Genomic DNA, 18,080 nt, shown 5'->3' with positions numbered 1-18,080 from the left:
ATTCCCTCTTCTCCTCCCCCAAGCTCTGTGTGGAGGTATGTTATTGTCATTCTGTCTATACAGTATGAGACACTGACCTAAGGCATAAATAATTATTTGTGATAAATATTGTTACAAATAATCTTGTTGATTTTAATCAGTGAATTTTGCTGCAAGATTATGAGCAAGCGTTTGATTCTGTTGATAGAAGAGCTTTAGAAAAGGTCTTATCCTTGTAACGTATAACAGACAAATACATTAAAGTGATTAGTGCTACGTATGTCCTGATTACGTCCTGATTATATCAGGAGTCAAGCAGGGTTTTGTTCTATCCCCCTTTATATAGATCATTGGATGGATTTTGTCTTAAGGAGCACAGGAAAGGCAATGGGAGACCACGGAATCAGATGGGTAAGAACAATTCCCCTGAACTTAGATTATGCTGATGATGTAAGTATCCTAGATGAAGTGTGAGCAAAATGAATGAATTTTTAGAGGTTTTTCGAGTTCAGGTGCTAGAATAGGAGTGAAAATTACTGTTAAAAAGCTAGGAATAAGTGAAGATGAAAAGATGACGTTAGGTAACGAAAAGATTAGTAAAGACGGAGGGAGCAGTGAAGAGGTTAGAAATAGATTAGCTAAGGTTCAAGGTGTTATGTTTCAGACAAAAAAAAAAGTTTGGAAGGATAGAAAGATAAGTATGCAAACCAAGATTAGAATTTTGGAAGCTACAGTGATGACAGTTGTCAAATATGGCTCTGAAGCGTGGGCGCTCCAAAAAAGCGGATGAAGATTTACTGGATGTTCTCCAGACAAACTGACTACGGATTGTTCTGGGTACCAGGCTGACTAACCGTATTTCAAACAGTAGGATGTACGAAAAGAGTGGTTCAATCCTGCTTGTTAGGCTATAATAAGAGAGAGGTTGTGATGGCTAGGGGACGTTTTGCGGATGAAGGATTGCCGAAGATTGTCCTTTTCGAACAACCGCTTAGGGCTAAACGGAAAGCAGGTCGTCCAGGGTTGGGATGGGCGGATTCCATAAAGAAAGATTAAAAGGAAATGGGAACTTTTTGTGAGGGTGTAAAGAGAAAAGCATGGAACAGATTGGGATAGAGGATGAGCGTGCGTAGCTGTGTAGGCCTTATGCGGCTTGGTGCTGCGATGAGTTGTTAGTAGTAGTTGTATTAGAGTGGTAGAGCCAGGTAAGAGCCATCTCAATTGGGTCGGTAGAACAATCTCAAGATGTACTATCGATGCTGATTTCATTGAAAAGAATGTGATTATAAATAAAAGAAGCAGGGATCGGGTGTGGCATAGCGAAGAGCCAATGGGAAGACCGAGAAAAAACGAAGGGGTTAACAGCTCTAGCAGTGGTATCCCCAAGCGTTTTAAAGGACAGTGGCTTACCCTTCAAGTTAAAAAGCATTATTTCTGACATATCAGAAGTGAAGGCCAAGTTTAAGATGCTCCTGTTGAAATGTGACGAAGACCTCATTTGTTCTTTTAAGGGCGCGGCTGAGATTTAAAACGTCATCTGCATAACAAACTAGAGACAGATTCAATGAATATGGAATCAGAAAGGCCTTTTTTTTATCATTATATATTTTTCGCTGGAAACATATTTTATTCTACTTACTTTATAACAGAACAGGCGACTCATAAGGGAAAACTAACATGGTTTTATCACTTGCTATTATTTGACGCGTTTGCACCACAAATAAAACAAAATTCCGAAAAAGAATAAATAGAGTATTTAAATACTTGTGCGTCGAAACATGGCAACCAAAAAGTCAAACTATATAGGCGGAACAAAGAATCTGCGGCTTTACGTAATTTAAAGCTTTTTTTTTTTGGTTTTTTGATCATCTTACTTTAATACTAATTGTCCACGAAACCCAGACAATCACGTTAGGTGTTAACGGGTAACGGGTAGCTAGACACTATTTCTCCAGAATACTTTTACAATCAATCACTTACTTTCCAATCATCGAAAGTATGTTCTCCGAGGTCAGCCTGATTCTTATACATAAGAATGGTAGATGGTAATAAGCTTACCTAAGCTATGGATGTCAGGTCTTTTGCTTAAACAATAATTTCGAAGAGACATGTACCCGTCATCATCAGGTTCAAATTCGAATTTCTCGCAAGAAAACAAAATCACTAAACAAAATAAAACTAAAATTGATGAAAAACACAAATGAGCCGAACCTGGAATTATTGTTGTGACATGGCCAGAAATTTCTTTAGAGGCGTTGATGGCCATTATCTTAGTAGATCTCAAGAAGATTGGGCCAATAGGAGGGGCGAAGTTTCTTTTTGCTAATTTTCAGTCTATCGGTAATGGGTTCCCAAACTTCGCTAATGCAGAACCCACCATTGTCTTTATTGATGACTCGCTTGTTTTTAGCAATTTCCAGAGGTTCTCTGATTTTCTGCTTTAAGCATTGTGGACAATAGCAACGAGTCGGACCAGGTCAAACTTAATGAAGTGAGAAGGGTCTTAAAAAATATGATGGGCCATTGCAGAAAAAACTATCTTCCTCCTTAAGCTTTGTCTTTTTGAGGCAGGCATCATTGGAATCAGCATGTTCTTTTACTCGGTGATGTAGAGATACAATGGTATGACCTATATAGATATCACCGCAACTGCAAGGAATCTCATATACCGCTGGTGAATTTGAAGTAATATTATGCTTGCCATTGTTCAAAAAGGAGGAGAGAGTCACTCCAGAAGGAAAAAACACCTTAAAGCGAAGCTTAGCGAGTTAGGCTCCTTGCTTTCATATGGCCGTTGATTTCAACCCTATAGAGAATGCAAGCGATCTCGTCAAATTTTGTGTCAACTGTTAATGTTGAGAGGATTTGGTGACAGGTATTGGTCTCATTTGCCTTTTTGGGCTATGGGTTAGGGGAATCAACGTTACAAGGAGTACAAGTGATCTCATCAAGTAGACAAGGCCCAGGGCTATGCCTCTTGTCGATCACCCTTTTACTTGTCACCCAACTGGGTAATGGTAACTGAGCTTAAAATGTCAGTAGTGCCCTTAATATAAGGTAATGACTTTTAAGCTGACATTTTATTACGTACATTTTAAGCTCCAACCTTCTTGAGATCTACGAGGATAACGGCCATAAACGCCTCTACCAAAATTCTAGCAACGTCACAACAATAATTCTAGGTTCAACTAGTTCTTAGTGTTTCTCAGTTGTGTTGCAAAGAGACACAGGAGGCCAAACGGAGTAGATGAATTCGTAGGTTGATGGAAATTCATTCAAATCTTTGTTGCTAGTGTATAAAAAGGAAATCGATGTAAAAAGAAAAAGACAAAAAGAGAATTACGCTCCAATCGTCACTCATAAAAGCGCTATGAGGGGGGTCTCGAGGACGGAGGGATACTTAATGAGAGAATCTCTGGATCATTTCCTTTTCAGAAAAAGGTTCAGCTCTGTGGCACACAATCTATGAAATTTTAAACCTTTGAGCAGACACTTTGAAACACATTTTATCTTTACGTTCATGATTCAAATTTCGAAATAAACGGCTTAGCAATCTAAACCTAAAATACGGAGAAGTTGAAACACTATGCATAAGAATCAGATGGACCTGAAAGATACATCTCAATATTTTTGGCCGTGAACTCAAGGCAAACTTCACCTCTCTGTTTCTGTTTCAGCTGTTTAGTTTCATCAGCTTTATACAACAAAAGCATTAACCCCAGCGAAGAGCAGATCTCGCCAAGTTGGTAATCAAACAGTTCTTGATAACGAACTGTAAGCAGGGAGCGACCCGGCTCAATAGTAACCGAAACTCTAAAAAACAAAATTTTGATACCAATAGATACATTAAAAGAATCAGATTTTTTTGCTGATTTTAAATATATAAGTTTCATCAAGTTACAAGACTTTGATCAATTGTTACGAGCCTGAGAAAACAATCACACCATCAGATTCAACGTATCAGAGAACTGTACTGTAGAAGTTTCAACCTCCTATCTGCAAAAATGTTGAATTTTGTATTTTTTGCCAATAGAAAGATCAGGGATGCGAGTTTATTTATTTTTTCCCAGGGGTGATCGTATCGACCAAGTGGTCCTAGAATGTTGCAAGAGGACTCGTTCGAACGAAAATTAAAAGTTCTAGTGACCTTTTTAAGTGACCGAACAATTGGATGACAACCAGGACCCCTCCAACGCTCATTTTTTCCCAAAGTCACCAGATCAAAGTTTTGAGATAGCCATTTTGTCCAGCATAGTCGAAAATCTAATAGCTATGTCTTTGAGGACGCTTAATACCCCATAGTTTCCGGAGGAAGGGCTGCACGTTATGAACTTTTCCCCTTATTTACATATAGTATTGGTTATTTCGAAGTATACAGACGCTTTCAGTGGGAGGGGATTTTTTGGGAGGGGGGGGTCGGGGGGAGATGGTTACGTGGGCGGATCTTTCCAGGGAGGAATTTTTCATGGGGGAAGAGAATTTTCCATGAAGTCGGCGCCAGATATCCCAGCATTATTTAAAAAACGATCAGGAATTAAATAATTTTTTTTTCAACTGAAAGAAAGAGCAACATTAAAACTTAAAACGAACAGAAATTTTTACGCATATGAGGGGTTTTCCCCCTCGTCAACACCTCGCTCTTTAAGCTAAAATTTTTAAGTACTTTCAAAAGAGCTATTTATTCTAATTAAACAGCCTTTGTGATTCAGGGGGTCATTCTTAAAGAATTGGAACAAAATTCGAACTTTAGCGTAAAGAGCGAGGTATTGACGAGGGGGCAAATCCACTCATGTGCGTAATAATTTCTGTTCGTTTTAATTTTTAAATGTCACTCCTTACTTCCAGTTGAAAAAACCTGCTTTTTTATTTAATACTGACTAAAGTTGAGTATGCTGACAAAAACAGTTTATTGACAAAAATTATATTTGAAATTACTGACCCCTTATGAGGATATTAAGTGCAGTTCCTATACCAGTCTCAAGATAGGGAGTGACAAGATTTTTGGGAATTCTAGAAGTTTTGGAGAAGTTGTAACGGTACAAGCTGTAGTGTTTAGTATTGACGCACTCGTTTTTTGGTGATATTAAACAAACGGCTAGTACGCCAGTAAATAAATATTTGAGCAAAGAGTGGTGTAGGTGTTTGAGAGGGAAATGAGCTTGGTCGAACACAACCTAATTCGGTGTATTGTTGTCACATAACCGAAATTATCCTTAACAATGTTTCCAATATTCAGCATTTACCCAATACCTTTTCTAAAACCTTTGGACCTGCAACAGTCAAGATGTAAAACTGACACGGACGATAATTTCTTTCGAGAAGGACGTTATTACCTGTGCAGTTGATCAATGGAAAACATTTTTACCTTAATATTTTTTTTTAAATTAATTTTGAAATGCTCACCCTAGTGATCTTCCTTTATTGGGTAACCACGCTGTGGAATACATCTAGTGGCACTCTGCCCCCCCCCCCCCCCCAGTTTCCACTATTAATCAAAAATAATCATTTATTAGCCAAAAATATTTCAATTTATAAATTAATCTGTTCATTCAATGCTCTCCTCAAGTTAATATCTCAGTATCGGAGAGCGCGCATTTTGACTGTTTTTATACTAATCTTGTAAACACCTGTGAATAGTCATTATGACCAGGGAAAAGAGACGTAATGATATGGAATCCACACGATCATCTGTGGAAGATTCAACAGCCCAAGGGACAATGCGTGATTCGATTGATGCGCTGACCAGTTCGGTCCATCAGATTCTAGAAACAGTTAAAGCAACGCGGGAAGAGATACAAGGTTTGAGATCGGAATTATCCGAAATCTGTTCAGACATTAGTGGTTTAACCTCCAAAGTGAATGATATTGAAATCAGAACTGCGACCCACTCGAATACAATATCAAAGATTCAGGCAGAATTAAAAGATACACGGAAGAAAGAAACCCATGGATTAGGACCTCTCACTGATAAGGTCCTCATATTGGAGAATTTGGATAAGAAAGACAACATTATTGCTTGGAAGTCGAAGGCTCCCTCAGTGCCGGAGGCCTCGACGAAAATGGAAGATTTGCTGGAACTAAAAATTAATTTTGAAGTTAAAGAAGTACATGGCAAATTTGTGAAAATACGACTCATGGACTCGGATGACAAATTCTCGGTACTTCAAGCGAATAAACAATTACGTGACCAGCCCTGGAAAAACGACCTTGATAAAGCGACAAAATTTGATTACAATGGGGTTTTCTTCAGTGATTATGTTAGTAAAACCTGCAGGGAGATTCGCGCCACGCTGAATCAAAAAAAGAAAGAAATGAAGGATAAAGGATTTATTGCATGGATCCCACCCACGGTACCTCCCACATTATGCTACATAGACCAAGACGGAGTGAAACAAAAAAAGAAGTGGTATAACGTTCCACCAGTCGAATAAATTGTGTTATTATTTTTTTTTTGTCATTATTAGTGACTTGTTTGGATTTGTTCATAATAGTCATCATATAATTGCGTAAATATGCGTTGGTGTGCGCACATTATTGCCAAAATGTGCGTGTTCTCTGTTAATGAGAAAGAATGAACATACTTCCACCGAAACGCAATGGAATTCTCCGACGTGTGCGGTTGTTATATGTGATTAGTTTAGTTTTCTTTTTTGAGTGGTCTACTGTTAAATTGTTGATTAACTGGAGTGATGCCTTTTTGTTGATTGATGATATTGAGTTTACATAATTTACCTGATCTTGCAAGTCTTGAACTAAACTGTTAGAGGAAAGTCCTTTTGATATACTGGAATGCATGAGGGATGTGAAGGATGATGAAGCAGTAATTTTGGAAGATAGCCCGAAAAACAAATATTCTTTTATGGATGATTCTATCCCCACATGCAGTAATGTACGTTTTTCTAGTTTTAACTGCAGAGGTTTACTTAGTAGCATCGAATTCATAAATGATATAATTAATAAAAATAAAATTGAAGCTTTAGCGGTAAACGAAACTTTCTTAAATGATAGGAATATTAATGATGTTTTAAGTTTTTTGATTAAGTGATGTTAAGTTTTTTGATTATAATTTTGTTCATGAGAATAGAAAACACCATCAGCATGGTGGATTAGGATTTATCACAAGAAAAGAGTTAAAATCGAAAATAAGACGAGACCTAATGATATGGAATGTAGAAATGATTTTTGAAACATGTATTCTGGAATGTGAAGTTAATGAAAAATCAACAATTATGATATCTGTATATCACCCACCTCCCGGAAGCATAGATCAATTTTTGATGCAATTTGAAATTCTATTAAATAAAATATCACAAATGAATAAGCAAATATTTATTTTTGGTGATTTCAACCTAGACCTAATGAAAATTCAAGTAAAGCAAAATGATTCGAAGATAAGAGAATTTTTAGAACTAACGGTTTGTCAAGGACTGCTCCCATCATGTCTGATTCCAACTCGAATAGATGATAATGGAGCAACATTAATTGATAAAATTTTTTCTAATAGTATTTGTTTTTCAACTTTTGTTATATTAAATGATATTTCATATCACGGTGTGATAATTTCTTAATTTAATTTGGCCAGATCAAAAAAAAATAAACATAATGAAAGAACAGGTCGTATAATAAAGGATGAATCAATTGCGCGTTTAATTATTAAGCTAGGAGATATAGATTGGAAGGATGTAGTCAGTACTGAGGATGCAAACAAGGCATTGAAAATGTTTTATAAATCATTAATGATGTTTATAATGATATGTGTCCGAAAGTTAAAAGGAAAACACACAAGTCAACGCCATAAAAACCCCGAGATTGTTAAAATGTATTAAAGAAAAAAATAGACTATACAAAATTAAATGCAATTATCCGTGTGATGATTATCCATCTAGAACTAATTATCCATTTAGAAATTCAAATTGTACAAAAATACTCTGACTAGAACTTTGAAAGAAAGTGAAAGAAAATATTATGTGAAGGAAATATCTTCAGCTGCGTCCCAGCAGAAAATGTGGGAAATCTTGCGTGAGAAATTAAATAAAAATAAACCAAGAGCGACACCGACTTTTCTTAATAATGAAAATGACACTAATGAAGCAACTGAAAAAAAGGATATCGCAGAATAATTTGCGAAGCAAATTGTAAAATTGGTGAAGAATTGGTTAGATATCTTTTGGATGAGTCATCAGATTATACACGATTTTTGCCCCAAAATGAAGATAAATCATTGTATATGCTACCAGTATCATTTGATGAATACCAAAAAGCTATTAGTGATTCAAAGAGAGGAAATTCGGCTTCAGTAGATGATATATCGACAAATCTTTAAAGAAAATATCAGGAGTAATATATGAACCTCTTGCACAAGTTATAAATACGAGCATAAAAAATGGCGTCTTCCCTGATCTTCGTAAAAAGGCTAAAATAATCCCTATATTTAAAAAAGGTGAGGCTCAAGATCCCAATATTTACCGTCCTATTGCACTCCTTTCTTTACTGGCTAAAATTTTTGAAAAAATAATGAAGTATAGACTTGCATCATTTCTGGAAAAGATAAATTCTTTTTCGAAGTTCCAGTTTGGTTTTTTAAAAGATAGTTCGACAGAAGATGCCGTCGCCGCAACACTTATTTTCATTAATGATGCTTTAGATGATGATTGTTTAGCAGCTACATTGTTTTTTGATATTAAGAAAGCTTTTGACACTTTAAATCGCGAAATTCTATTTAAAAAACTTGAAAATACGGGAATAAGAGGAGTACCTTTGAAGTTAATTAAATCATATTTTCACAATCGAAGGTTTATGGTGGATATTGATGGTGAATATTCGTCTGAGACATCGAATAACAATATCGGTGTATCGCAAAGTTCAATTTTAGGACCTCTATTATTTTTAATATATATAAATGATCTCCCGAAATCTACTCCTGAAAATGGATTAACAATTATGTTTGCGGATGATACTGCAGCAAGTTTAAAAGCACCAACATTAGATGTACTGAAAGAAAAACTGATGGAAGTTGCAAAATCCATCACAAACTGGTTCCAAATTAACAAACTTGTCCCTAATTTTGTTAAAACATAGTTTATTATTTATGGAAGATCAAATCAAAAGTTGAAAAATCTTTCTCTGAATAAAATTACCATTGATAATAATCATGAAATCAAAAGAGTATACACAGCAAAATATTAAGGTATCGTTTTTGACCCTACCGTGAATTTTAGAACACATTTTTCGTTGTTGAGACTAAAATTATCAAGAAATATAGGTATACTCCACCGACTAAAATTTCCATTCTCATATAAGCTTCAAAGAATCCTATATTTTTGCCTAATTGATGCACACCTTCAATATTGCTCAGCTATATTTTTGCTGACTTTTAAATCACATATTAAACCACTACAAACCCTACAAAACAAAGCTATTCGAATTCTAGATAAGTGTTTACAACACCCAAGGAGTACAGATATCCACTCTGAAACACGTACTTCTTACCTATTTTTAGACATAATGACTCTTACACAGAAATTTAATCTGCTATTATCTAGTTGGTTTTTTAAGATTCAACATGTACATAATTTCTTTTTTGACCAGAAACTACTGTCCAAACATCAAAATTCACCGATAACTAAATGTGTTGACCCGTATAAAATGAAAGATTCCGTTTCAACGGAATCTTTCATGCAGGCTTTTCTAGTTTTGACAAGTTTTTAAAGAAACTAAATTTCAGCTAAGGAGAAAACTATGGTCTAGAGGGGGGATACCGAGGTCTGAGAGGGGCAGTTCCCCCCCTACCCCATAACAAATTATTCCCGTGCTGATAGGTGTGAAAACCCTTGCTCTTGTATATGAGCTTAATCAGAATAAAATTTATTAGTGCCATTGACAGCGCGGCGCAACCCTGAAGAGCTAGACAATAACAGGGAAACCATAATTTGAGGAAAATTTTAGTTTAAATTTTAGTAAGGTACCAACTGAAGCCACAGTAATAGGCTCAAGTTACACCCAAAACTCCAAAGGAAGTAACATTGATACTGGACCATTAAAAGACAATCGTTATAGACGGAAATGTACACTATATAATGGGTGTCCAGGTCTGACAATTAGCAAAGAGGTTGTGTCAAAATATTATTTTTGAGATGAACGGGTAAAAAAAAAAGAAAAAAGTAGCAATGCATTTGATGCATACTTTCCGATTTTTCTCAAAGAAGGTAATTTGGACAAATCTTAAGAGGAGGAAGGGAGAGGGGAGGGGGTAAAAACTCGCTTTCCTTTCTGTTGGCAGATATATACCATATCATACACTAATGGGAGTTTAAATTGAAAACTTGCTAGCGTTCAAGACAGAAAGTAAAATTTAAGAAACTTTGGTTGAGGTGAGCAAGACCAAATTACGGCCATTTTCAGTTTTAGTTTTTTGACAGTTTATGTTGAATTAGAATCGCAATAATAATTGATCATAGCATAATATTTACAATATATTATTTATGTGTCTAGTAAATCTTATTATAGGTGACCAGACAATGGAAGCTGGAGAAAAGGATATTGCACCTCTTTTATTTGTTGAGTAAAGTGCCCATTCGTGTCACATACACTACTGGCACTTTCCCCTAGGAGGATTAAAACACATTGAAAGATGAGACACATAAAAATGACAAAGAGAAAGAAGAAACGCAAACAGATACAAAGTAGAAAAATTCTATTAAAAATTGAAGATTTCTAATACTCCTTGGAGGACAAAGTGTTCAAGAGAAGCTGCAAAGCTGGTACATACAAAGCAAAACATAAAAAGAAAAAATAAAACAAAGAAAACAAAAAAAATGAACAAAAAGGGCAAATGTGATGCAAAGTACTGGCAGAAGCTTTCTGCAAAAATTAAAGGGTACGTACAAACTGCATGATTGGCCTCGGACAGTGCAATACTGCATAGAGAAGGAGCCCTAGGAGAAGTTCCAGCTAACAAGAAAATACACGAGTTAGCATTGTTTATATTACGAATGAGTATATATATATATATATATATATATATATATATATATATATATATATATATATATATATATATATGTATATATATATCGTTTTTAAGACTTTATTAAAGTTTTAAGATTTTTTTTATTCCAGTTACTTAAGTTACAAAAGGAGAGTCTGCCACAGTTGATGTCAAAAATATTTTTAGTAGAGACCGACGAAGACCACACTGCCTTTCTATCATAAATAACAAGTTGAACGATAGGGTATTTTTTTCATAAGACAGTGGAATTCCCAACTTAAAGTGAATATTCCGGTCCTATGTCCAAGGGCCGTCCTAGCACAGCACCAGTGGAAATATAAACGTGAAACTTACATCTAAAAAATGACTATTAAAACCACGCAATAACTTTGGGATAAGTTGGGCTAACTGCCTAGCCTAGAAAATAATAATGATTCTCTCGCCCACCCCTTGTCTACCAGCAATTTCGTTCAGATTTGGAGATAATTTTATTTATTTATTCTTCTTTCTTTTTTTTTAACTCTTTACAGAAGCACACATAGCCATACGAGTATGGTACATTCAGAGGGCAATTTCCACTACTCCAATTGCTACTAACAGCTTCTGTTAGCTCGCAGAAATTTAACTTGGCGGTAAAATTTAAAAACAGAGCCTCTTAACGCAAATATACATTTAAAACAACATTGTGAAAATTAGCACAAGCATAACATATAATACGAAATTCTAAAATACAAAAAAAAAACGCCCAAGTAAATTCTTTTATGAAGATCTCCTATAGCTTTTCGAGCTGTTGGTGTTTCTCACTAATTGTTTAGATTTCCCGTGGACAAGGTATACACGATTAACTATATAGGTATTTGCTATCAGCTAATAAAATATAAAGGTTACATTGGCTACATAAGTTCTATTTAATCCACAGAGAAAATATATTTTTTACACCGTCTTTGAGTATATATATATATATATATATATATATATATATATATAAATATATATATACATGTACATATATATATATATATATATATATATATATATATATATATATATACATGTACATATATATATATATATATATATATATATATATATATATATATATATATATACATGTACATATATATATATATATATATATATATATATATATATATATATATATATATATATATATATATATATATATATATATATATATATATATATATATATATATATATATATATATATATATATATATATATATATATATATATATATATATATATATAAAGGATGCGGCACGCACTAGAACCTTAATAGTCCAGGACTTTTAGCTCAAAAAAGGGTCGAACCCGGACAAAATTGCAATATAAACGAAAATGGTACCAAAATGATCAGAAAAAAAATTCTGTACAACATACTAAAAGTCCCCATAAATCCGAGTGGGGCGAGTACCCGAAAAACAGGGGAAAAGAGGGAAATGCGGGGGAAAATGGGAAAAATGCCGAACATGCCCAGAAAATAGTTTAAAGTGAGTTTTCTGGGGTTTTCACATACGCTGATTACGAAATTGACATCTAAAATTCAGTATAGAAAAAGAGTACTACGGAAAACGGGGGAACAGGGGAAAGAGGGGAGAAAAGAGAAGAATACAGGGTAGGGGTAGAAAGCGGTTTGAAAGATATTTTCTGGGGTATTCCTATCTGGTGATTATGAAATTGAGATATAAAATGATATACAAAAATCGATTAACAAAAAACAAGGAAATGGGGGGGAGGGAGGGGGAAAAGGAAAATATACAGGGTAGGGGTAGAAAGCATGTGGAAATGTGTTTTCTAGGGTTTTTCTATCTGCTGATTATAAAATTGACATCTAAAACAAAGTTCGAGAACAAATACAGGAGATCTATAGAGGTTCGGCTACCCCATAGGTTCGGAAAAGGCAAAAAAAAAATTCGAGAAAGAAATACGGAAAAATACTGAAATTACATTATTCCGTTCGTCAGCGATTTTAGGTTCCGGGCTGATTGCCCATAAAGGCATCAATGCAGAGGATGCTAAAGCTGTAGGTGAGCTGATCCTCCAGCGCATGGATGGCCAATCCGTCGAAAGTTTTTCATTCAGGAAGAAAGACAAAGTCGTTACACTGGCATCCGATGGGAACATTAGGATAGATGGCGAGATTTTGCATATCGATCCTGCACTGCTTTTTCAACGTCTTTCGACTGCTGCCCATACATCTGAAAATGACATGGCAGAAACTCTACGTTACGAACTGTGCAGTTATCTGCCCGCTTTGTTTGAGAATCCTGGCATAATGCGTCAGCCAGACAAACCTGCACTAGCGAAAGCAATATGGAAAGAAGCGAACACGGACTCGATTCACCACCTGCCAGTGTCAGATCGTGTCACTGTAGTTGACGGAGGTTGGCTGCTTCAGCAAGTACCTTGGAAGATTGGTGATACTTATGATTCAATCTGTGACAGCTATGTTAGTTTCGTTACTCGACGCTGTACCTCCCCTACTGTTGTCTTCGATGGATACAGCGCTGGTCCAACCACGAAAGATGCTACGCACAACCGACGGTGTAAGGGAAGCCAGCATCAAGTGATCGATTTCAGTTTAGGGATGAAGCTCCAGAAAAAGAAGGAAGAGTTTTTGAGCAACTCTCAGAACAAACATCGAATTATAAGCTACATCGGGGAAAAACTCAGAGCCAAAGGATTTGAAGTCGTCCATGCGAAGGACGATGCTGACTATCTAATCGTGAAGACTGCCGTAACGAAAGCAGAAAACTCTGAAACAATAGTTCTTGGCAACGACACTGACCTTCTGATTCTACTCTTGTATCACCTCCCGCCTAATGCAAAAACACTTTACTTCGAATCGTCAACGAACGCAAAAGAAGCGATAACACGGTTCTGGTGCCTCAACGAAGTGCAAAAAAAAAAATGGGAGAAGTATCCAGGCTGCTTCTGGTAGGGCACGCACTCTTGGGATGTGACACGACCTCACGAGTTTTCGGACTTGGAAAGCAAGCTGTGCTACCTCTTTTGAAGAAGAGCGAAGTGTTCAGAAAAAAATGCAAAGTGTTTCTGGATGAATCATCGTCCAAAGATGAAATTGTGAAAGCGGGTGAATATCTTCTCCTCAGCTTGTATAAAGCACGACCAAACGAAGATCTCACTAAGCTGCGACATCGAATTTTCTTGGAAAAAGTTTCTTCGTCTAATACTACGGCGTTTGTTAAGCCTGAAAGGCTTCCGCCAACCGAAGCTGCAGCTTCATTCCACTCCCAGCGAGTGCGCCTCCAGGTATCCCGTTGGAAAGGGGAACCAGCTGACCTCGACCCGGCTGACTGGGGTTGGGTCCTCAGAGACCATAAATACTCACCTGTGATGACCCATTTGTTGTCCGCACCTCAGACTCTTTTGAGTGTCGTGAGATGCAACTGTAAGACAGGCTGCGAGAACTCGCGATGCAGCTGCAAGAAAAATGGATTAGCGTGTACGTTCGCGTGTGGAGAATGTCAGGGTATCAACTGTTTGAACAGGGACAACGAGATTGTCGAAGACGAGGAGCTCGACTAGTGATATCAATGCTGTGTTTTTCAAGTCAACTATACTGCCTTCGAAAGTGCAAATTTTACATATAATAGCCATTTTATATATAACTGCCAAGCGGTTGTTTTCTTTATGTTTAGTAATTCAAATGGTTGTAAGAAATGTCTGTGATTCAAGAAAGTACAAGTTTGATACTTAAGCGAGTTATTTTGTCCATAGGCCTACTTATTAGCCATTAGCAGCTGGCTCAGGAGTCAGGCCTCCCTTCCCCTTTTCCGTTGTTTCCTCCAGTTTTGTTCGGTTTTCATGGTTCTCGTTTTCTTTCCTTCATTTTAGGGGTCAGTTTCGTGATCAGCAGATAGAAAAACCCCAGAAAACACATTTCCACATGCTTTCTACCCCTACCCTGTATATTTCCCTTTTCCCCTCCCCCCCCCCCCCCATTTCCCCGTTTTATGTTAATCGATTTTTTTATATCATTTTATTTCTCAATTTCGTAATCACCAGATAGGAATACCCCAGAAAATATCTTTCAAACCGCTTTCTACCCCTACCCTGTATTCTTCTCTTTTCTCCCCTCTTTCCCCTGTTCCCCCGTTTTCCGTAGTACTCCTTTTCTATACTGAATTTTAGATGTCAATTTCGTAATCAGCGTATGTGAAAACCCCAGAAAACTCACTTTAAACTATTTTCTGGGCATGTTCGGCATTTTTCCCATTTTCCCCCGCATTTCCCCCTTTTCCCCTGTTTTTCGGGTACTCGCCCCACTCGGATTTATGGGGACTTTTAGTATGTTGTACAGAATTTTTTTCTGATCATTTTGGTACCATTTTCGTTTATATTGCAATTTTGTCCGGGTCAAACCCTAAAAGTCCTGGACTATAAGGTCCAAACCGGCGGTGCTGATCCCCGTCTCAAGGCCCTTCAGCCAGGAAGTACAATGGGGGGATGAGGGCCAGCCATCCTGTGCTTTAGCACACCCTTCCTGTTTACCTTCCCCAGATTCCTCCAGGTACCCATTTAGAGCTGGGTCGACTCTGGCTGAGCTTACAGAATCACACCACTAATCCCCGTCCCAAACCAATTAATTGGGTGCAGTAAGATTCGAACCGTCCCCCTCTCGGATAAAGGATCCTAAATCCAGCTCATCAATCCACTCGGCTAGGACGGCCAGACATAATATAACAATAACAACAATAGTAAAACAATATGCATTAAAGATAATATATCTTTCCCGTATATTCTAAGCAGTCCTAAATAACAGAAAGAAGGGCGAAAACTAATTCGAGTTCACACAGCTTACGATTAAAATTTCTTCACTACTTTCTAATTACAAATTATACCAAAAAGCCAAATAATGATAACACTTTAAATTATGGCTCAATTTTAGCAGTACTTTTTTTTTAACTACTACAGCAAATATATAAACACACACACAACACGACAATAAAAAAAGCATAGGCATATATCAAGGAAAGTTCGGGCATAAAACGAAGGCATTGAACAACTGATTTTAAGCAGCAACCGAAAGAATGGATGAATGAATTTGGAATTCATGTAGCTTATAACGCAGATTTCTCTGATGTTTTTTAAATTACAAGTTATGTTTAAGTAATAAACTCAAATTTTAGTCAACTAGCATATTTTTGTAATTCCTGCAACGAATAAACAAATACACAGGCAAATTGACAACATATGCAGAGGCATTTACCCATATAAATACCCAGATAGAATTTGGGCATGATAACAGACTGTCTGATGCATTGAACCCTTCTCAAGGGCTCTGTACGCACCCATACATCACGCGCATTCTCTATGTAGTTTTGAGAGTAAACAAGATTAGAATCGAGTTTTACATATGTACTCTGAATGATAGAAAATATATACTGTGATCCACACTATACAAATTTTAAAATGTAAGGGCATGCAGACGAGATTTCAAAATGCATACTTCTACTACTACCACTAACAACTCACTGCAGCATCAAGCCGCCAGAGACCAACAGATCTTTGCACGCTCCTCCTTCATCCCAATCTATTTGAAGCCTCCCTTTTTATACCCTTACAAGAAGTTTCAATTTTCGATGTAATTCTAGTGAATTTTCGGGTAATGAAAGTATTTACTTACTTACTTACTTACATCACCCAGAAAACTCACAAAATTATTAATCAAGCCTAAACATTAGTCATGCTTATCTTTTAAATCTCTTTTCAATATCACTTTTACATTGTTTCAAAAAGAAAACAACAATTTTCGCTAAAAGGATACAATAAGTTTATTTTTGTTTATTTTCAAAAGCACCCATGTTCTGCATTCTAGCTTAGCACTAATCTATTTCACTTTTTTTCTATTTCTCTATTATTTATTTTATTTACAGTTAACTTCCTGGCCCATAACCTCCCCCGGCTACTACGTCTAGCGCCAGACAGATTGAAATTCCGTCGCCAAATTCATCGTCTGCTTAGTAGAGAAAAAGCCCCAATACAGCCACAAAAACCCGACAGGAATAAAATAAAGTCATTATTTCCCTTTTTTTAGCTATAACTACGTTAAACAGTTTTAAACTAGAAGAAACTGCTTACTTTTATAATATTTCAGATTCAATCTGAAAAATCTTCGAACTTAACTGAAATAGAGATTTTTCAGCTCTTCGAAACCCGCCAAAGCTGTTATCAGAATCTCAGCACTCTTTGGTTTAGCCTAGGTACCAATAGAATAAAATTCTACTAAACCTAAGCAATATTCAAACACGTTCCTACAATTATCACGCGCGTGCGTGAAAAAGCGGGACATTTGGATTGGCACTCACTGCACCGAATATACCATTCACGCATGCACGCACACAGATTTTACAGGCACAGAATTAAAATTGTGAACATAAAATATATAATTTCTCAGAAGGATGGAGAGTAACAAGGAGAAAAATTCCCTCGAAGAAACTTTGACGACCCTACCCCATAGTGCGATTGTAAAGCAACTTGCTAAACTATAGACAAAAACGGGAATCACTACATGACATTTAATTTTTTTTTACGTACAGAACCCCCTCCCCCAATTATGATAAATCCATTGATGCAGTTTAAATTCAGTTATAGTTGGCAATGAACACATATTACCAAAGAAAGCAACGAACTTCATATTGTGAACACGAGGAAATTACAAGCTAAAGCACGAGTTCAAAATTGGCGTACTATGAAGTTTGTCCATTTTCCAGTTCATCGCTAGACTATAAATTACTTCATATTAGCCCCTCCCCCTTTCTTACCATCATCACTTTGCTATGAGAGCCAAAGTGATGATGAAAGCTATGAGAGCTTTGTTATATTTAATTCGTGTAAGTAAATACAAATTTTTATGGATAAAACCAACCTTCCTTATAAATAAAACGATTCTTTTTTCGTAATTGTTTATAAAGCATTAAACTTGGGCTCATTCAAATCTCTTGACCTTGAAGTAGTACTTCCTACTTTATATTTTTGATGTTACTGCTTTTTGTTTTCTTACTCCTTTTTTGTTCTGTATTTTTCTAATATTGACATGCTCATGCTAACTCCAGCTATTGCAGTGC

General features: G+C 36.3%; 1 protein-coding gene across 1 annotated transcript in view; it reads right to left on the bottom strand.

Moving 5' to 3' along the window:
- Nucleotides 1–18,080, bottom strand: part of LOC136038372 (partitioning defective 3 homolog) — a 183,756-nt gene that overhangs the window by 42,235 nt on the left and 123,441 nt on the right. Inside the window, exon 15 of the mRNA XM_065721442.1 lies at nt 10,864–10,929. Within this exon, the coding sequence (XP_065577514.1) occupies nt 10,864–10,929 (66 nt within the window). The remainder of the gene's footprint in view (nt 1–10,863; nt 10,930–18,080) is intronic.

This window comes from Artemia franciscana, chromosome 18 (genome assembly GCF_032884065.1).
Source record: "Artemia franciscana chromosome 18, ASM3288406v1, whole genome shotgun sequence".
Taxonomy (NCBI): Eukaryota; Metazoa; Arthropoda; class Branchiopoda; order Anostraca; family Artemiidae; genus Artemia; species Artemia franciscana.
Note: the sequence above shows the minus strand (reverse complement) of the source record. Positions and strands in the feature narration are given on the sequence as shown.